Source organism: Otolemur garnettii, unplaced genomic scaffold (assembly GCF_000181295.1).
Source record: "Otolemur garnettii isolate 467f Iridium unplaced genomic scaffold, OtoGar3 scaffold00120, whole genome shotgun sequence".
Classification (NCBI taxonomy): Eukaryota; Metazoa; Chordata; class Mammalia; order Primates; family Galagidae; genus Otolemur; species Otolemur garnettii.
The window spans coordinates 215,033-221,237 of NW_003852515.1; the positions used below are offsets into that span (position 1 = coordinate 215,033).

At 33.5% G+C, this 6,205-nt stretch overlaps 1 protein-coding gene across 1 annotated transcript in view; it reads left to right on the top strand.

The window, feature by feature from the left end:
* The window catches only part of N4BP2L2 (NEDD4 binding protein 2 like 2), an 83,641-nt gene that overhangs the window by 21,713 nt on the left and 55,723 nt on the right, over positions 1–6,205 (top strand). The window contains exons 4-6 of the mRNA XM_012810011.2: positions 1,227–1,315; positions 1,707–1,783; positions 4,679–4,825. Of these exons, the coding sequence (XP_012665465.2) occupies positions 1,227–1,315; positions 1,707–1,783; positions 4,679–4,825 (313 nt within the window). The remainder of the gene's footprint in view (positions 1–1,226; positions 1,316–1,706; positions 1,784–4,678; positions 4,826–6,205) is intronic.

Below are 6,205 nucleotides of genomic sequence, written 5' to 3' on the forward strand. Positions count from 1 at the left end.
GCCTTAACCGCTTGAGCCACAGGCGCCGAGCCTGGATAATTCTTTCATTAATTTTTTTTAATGGAAGATTTGATATCTGTGATTAAAGATAGAACAATGGGAGATGAAAGCATCTTGATGCTAAGGCTAATGGATAATAATAACTTATTTGTGATCCAAATTCTAAATTTCTTTTAGTATTCCCAAATATGTATTCTGACATAGTCATATTCAAAACTGACTTTTAGAATTCTGTTTTAGACTGATGTATAAATGTTTTATTCTTTTGAACTTAGTGGTTTGAATTCTAAGTCCCAAGAAAATTTCCTTATGTTTGCATTTTGCCTTTTAAATTTCATCAAATGTTCTTAATTTTAATCATTTTTCTTGTCTTTTATACCTGAACAGTTTATACACTGTTGCATTAACAGTGGTCCTCTGTGACAGTGATTCTCCTCTCATGGTAGAAAAGATGGCATTGGGATTGGGAAAGGCAGTTTAGAAAAGTTCTTTTCTACCTCAAGTCCCAATTTGAGGATCATAGTCTCCACAAACTCAGTTAACTGTGGTATTTAGCTACTTGATATATAAAGTTTTGATTGCAAGTAATGATAAATCCATAATTTTTTAAATATAAGCTTTTCTTATTTCAAAGGCATTAATTATTTGTACATTGTAGGAAATTAGAAAATACAGATAAACATGAAATACAAATATTCTTACCACCTATAGATGACTACTTTTAATATCTTAGTAAATGTTTCCAACTCTGTATTTTGACCTAAATAAGATAATATTGTCATGTAACTTGCTGTTTTCATTTAATAATCTCCATCTTTCCACATTAATAAATTTTTACCCCTTCTCATACTAAGTCCATATTCACAAGTAACTTGTTTCTTTATCTCCTATATTTCCTGTAAATGAATGTTAGCTCTAGACTGAAGCTTTCCTGTAAATTTAATAAATGTCCCCAAAAATCTTTTTCTCAAAACCAACATCTATTCTGGAAAATATACCTGGCGTGTGGTTATGTTTCTTTACTTCCCTATTAACCTAGTGGAGAGTTTTGTTGTTATTGGTTTTTTTAAGTAGCAGTTAAAAAAGTGATTGCACAATTTTGGTTTTAAGTAGAGATGTAGTTTATTTCCCAATAACAGATGTTTAAAATTGTATTTTCTTTGTGTATTTTAACCTAATAATTCTGGGTTTTATTTTTACTTTTTAAAATTTGTTTCTTATTTCAGCAAAACAAGCTATTGATCAGGGGAGATCTCCAGTTATAATAGACAACACTAATACACAAGCATGGGAAATGAAACCATATGTGGAAATGGTAAATATGAAATATGAGAGAGTTTTTATTTTTTATACTTTGCAGCTTTTTTATGTTCTGAAATATTGCCCAGTTGACCTTAATTATTAAAACATTTGTCCTGGTTTTATACAGAAGTTTGTTGGTTTGCTTAGTTTGCTAAAAATTATGAAGGGTACTTAGTAAAGAATAAGCTCATCTTACTAATTTTGTCTGACCTTGAGAATCATAGTTGGAATTTGTCTGGTTAAGTACTCTTAAAATTTTTATAAACCATATTATTTTATAAAGTAACACTTTTTCTCGGTTGACCAATTTGGGAGTATTGTCTAATGAAATTTTATCTGTCTGCCTTCTTTTTACTTTAAGAAGTATTCTCTGGGTTTTTGTCTTCTTCCTTTTCTTTGTGTAGGCCATAGGAAAAGGATACAGAGTAGAGTTTCATGAACCTGAAACTTGGTGGAAATTTGATCCTGAAGAATTAGAAAAGTAAGGCACTTGAATTTTTATTAAATTCTTATCTCCCCCCCCCTTTGTGAATTCCTTCATCATTTTATTGAATGCTAGGTGCAACAACTTTGAGGGTGAAATTGGAACTTTCTCTTCTTGTTTTGGCCTAGCCAGTTCTCTAGTGCATTGTCCTTCTGCCTTCTTCTTCCTATTTTAGGCCCCATCAACTTTTTACCCTGTGCTTTCATCTTACTCCCTCATTTTCATCTTTGCAACTACAGGTCCATAATCCCATATCAAGATCCTTGAAATCAATGTGTTTTGAAATTTAGGCATTTTGAATTTTAGAAGGGTAATACAGTGCATATATACCGATTGTTTGACATCCCTTCTAGAATTTGGGGGAGCCTGTTAATGATCAAACATGTAAATATTTCTGCAGCAAATCATGACCGGTTAGCTAAGTAGAAAAGAATTATTCTTCCTAATCTAATGTAAATTCTGAGTAGGTTGCACTGCCAGACAAGTATAGATGTAGTTAGGTTTTGCTGTGATATGAGTCAACAAAAACCTTAATTTTCAGAGCTTATTCGACTTCAGAACTGGTGCTGAGAGATTGTGGACTTGTATTAATTTCAACTCTGCTCTTCCATTTGTGTTTACCTTTATGTTCTTTCCGATTATGACTTTTTTCTTTCCTTGCTTTCACTGCCCCCCTCTTTTGGTACCAACTTTATTGAGATGTAATTTGCATATCTTACAATTCACCCATTAAAGTATAATTCACCTGTAATCCCAGCACTTTGGGAGGCTGAGGAGGGAGGATTGCTTGAGCTCAGGAGTTCGAGGCTTGTCTGAGCGAGAGTGAGACCCCAACTCATGGAAAAAAATGGAAAAAACCCAGCCGGGCGCCGCGGCGAGCGCCTGTAATCCCAGCGGCTTCGGAGGCTGAGGCAGCAGGATGCCTACAAGCCAGAGTCTGAGGTTGCAGTGAGCTACGATGCCACTGCACTCTGCTCAGGGCAAAGGGTAGAACTCTGTCTCGACAAAAAAAAACAAGGAAAAAAAAAAAAAAGTATAATTCAGTGCTTTTCAGCATATTCAGAACGTTGTGCAATCATCACTCCTCCTTTTTAAGGTAGCTTTTCACCTTGCACTCAGTTTACCCTCTTCTAGCTTGAAGCTGTTATTCTGTGTATGGGGTCCAGCTAATTTTATTCTTTCCCTTTGCCTTTTCTTCCTTTGGCTACTTTCTTTCGCTCTCTTATTTACATGGTGTGGTATGTCCATATACAGATTGGGAAACTAATAAATTAATTAGTATTACTATCTGCATTATTTGCTGGCCTAACTATGTTGTGTGTGTAACACACCAGAGATGGAAGAGACAGTTTAAAAACTGATATTTGAGGGACTGTTGAAATTTATTACTTTCTTACTTTTTTACATAAAAAGCCAGCTTAGCTGATATCTGGCATACTTTGATTTTGAAAAGAATTCTGTTATTAATTTTGACATCTTAATGATTTAATTATATCTTGCAAATTTTCAACCTCAGATCTTTTTTTATATTCTGTCTTTTTTGTTTTCTCTTGTATGTAAATATCAGATTTGAAAAGTAAACATTTCTCTGTGGATTTTTTCTGGGAAAAATGAGTTCACATTGGTATATCTAGAACTATAATGTTAAGTAAAATATGTTTCTGTATGTCTGTCATGTCCAAGTCAAGTTACAGAAAACTTTGAGGGTAAAATAAGCTGTCAGAAGTCTTTGAGAGTTGGCTCGGCGCCTGTGGCTAAAGCAGCTAAGGCGCCAGCCACATACACCTAAGATGGTGGGTTCAAATCCCCAGCCCAGGCCCACCAAACAACAGTGATGGCTGCAACCAAAAAAATGGCCGGGCGTTGTGGCGGGCACCTGTAGTCCCAGCTACTTGGGAGGCTGAGGCAGGACACTCGCTTGAGCCCAGGAGTTGGAGGTTGCTGTGAGCGTGATGCCATGGCACTCTACCCAGGGGGATAGCTTGAGGATCTGTCTCAAAAAAAAAAAAAAAAAAGTCTTTGAGAGTCAAGAATAAATTTTAAACCACTTTTTGTTGTCCTATAAACTTATATACAGAAAAGTACATAAAATATAAATATACAACCTAACAAAGTTCTTACAAGACCAATACACATTTAGCTATCACCCATGTCATGGGAACATGATTAGCACCTCAGAAGCTCTTTGCCATTCCTCTTCTCAGTCACAATTACCTTTCATTCTCTAAAGATAAGGTTTTTCTCGTAATCATAATCACTTTCTTATTTTTTTTTAGTTTTACTATAATGTCTTTTGCCTTAATACCATAGTTTAATTTGCCTTCTATCAAACTTTATATAATTATATATGAAGAATATATAATTATAAAATTTGTATTCATTCTGTCTAGTTTCTTTCACTCAACAATATGTTTGTGAGAGATGTCTAAATTGTGTGTCTCTAATAATATTGTATTAGTATTTTAAAAATGTGAGAACTATCATAACATTTAAAAAAAATAATAAATATTTTATGTGGATTTTTCTAAGTCCTAGAAGTCCATTCAGTCCTTTAATTCTTAAAGTAGTATTTCATAATCTTTGATGTTTTTATTAAAAGATGGGGATATAGTCAATAGGTTCAGTGACTAGGTAGTTCTATGTGAAGAAGTTATAAATTAATTGCATTTTGCTGTGATTTATAGTGTCTTTAAACCTTTAAAAATATTGTCAAAAAGTTAGAGATAGCCAATATAAGTCTTTTTATATAAAATGTGGGTAAATGTAATACATCTTCTAATGTTTATTTGCAAAATATAATTTAGAGTCTATATACTGTTCCTCTAAAATAGTTTACTCTATAAACCTTTACATTCTAAAGAAAAGATTTACAATCCTTTTCTTTTTTGGTAGGAGGAATAAACATGGTGTGTCTCGAAAGAAGATTGCTCAGATGTTGGATCGTTATGAATATCAAATGTCCATCTCTATTGTAATGAATTCAGTGGAACCATCACAAAAAAGCACACAAAGACCTCTTCCTCCAGATGGGAGACAGAGGTGGGGAGGCTCTTTAGGCTCACATGATCAAGTTTATGTCACAAATAATCCTTAAGTTGGCTATTTTCAACTAGCAACATTTGTTGTTTGCCCTTGAGAAAAATTAGTGAGCCTATCTTCAAGTTTAAATAGTTTCAAATAAACAAAGAGCTACATTGCCTCACAAAGGATGTTCCTAGCCAAGTTGTTTAAATTCTAAAGTGTAAATAAAAATTATATAAAATTGCATTTTAAATGTTTTTTATAATCTTTTGTTGTAATACTTTTGATTGTTATAAAAACACCTGAGTAGTATAGTGGGTAGAAACTAGGATGATTTTCTACAATTGAATTTTAAACTAATTTTATCTATTTTGTAGATAATGTCAGTTTTTTAATAGTGCATACCTAAATCTAACTTTTGATAAAATTTTAGTATTTTCCCTTCAGTATCTTAAATATATAAAAATACAGTACTAACTTATTACAGGATACCTTAGTTGATGCCTCTGTTCATTATACAGGTAAAATTATATTTCAGCTAATTCATTTGTGTATCAAAATTATTTTTAAGCTGTAAGTAGCATATCATGTATTTCAAACAGAATCCCCCAGCAGAGCTATACACTAGGGATATCAGTCACTTACAAAGTGTTTTCTGTAGTGTACATATTCATCATGTAATGATTCATCTTTCTTCTCCAGCTATCTCCCTGCTCCCATGCATTTGAAAGTGCTGGAAGAAATAAAGAGGCTGTGAGTCACTGCATAGTTAGAAGAAGCTTCTAAGATGTTTCTAATAATATTTCACTTCTATTTAATTTTATGCAATATAATATAAAAATATTTTGGACAGTATTAGTCATAAGATTTGTCCTGTGGAATATTATATTTCTTCTAGTACTGATTTTCCTGTAGTGCCAACTGCAGTTTTCTCACTGGATGGTTTGGATACTTTATTAGATTGTGTTTCCTAAGATTAAAAAATTGAAATGGAATTCATATCAGAGGCCTTGTAATTCATCTTGTCTTCAAACAGATAACTTTACCTGAACTGTCCAAGATAATTTTCCCGTCAGTATCACCACCACCTCTTTTAATGCCTCTTTTTTTGTTTTGTTTTGTTTTTTGAACAGAATCTCACTCTGTGGCCCTGGGTAGATCGCCGTGGCATCATCATAGCTCACAGCAATCTCAAATTCTTGGGCTCAAGCGATCATCTTACCTCAGTTTTTTTAGGAGAGACAGAGTCTCTCCCTCTTGCTTAGGCTCCTCTCAAACTCCTGAGTTCAAGGAATCCACCTGCCTCAGCCTCTCAGAGTGTTAGGATTATAGGTGTGAGCCACCACACCTGGCTTCTTTTAATACTCTTTTCCAGTGTTTTATAAAAAATATTTCTTT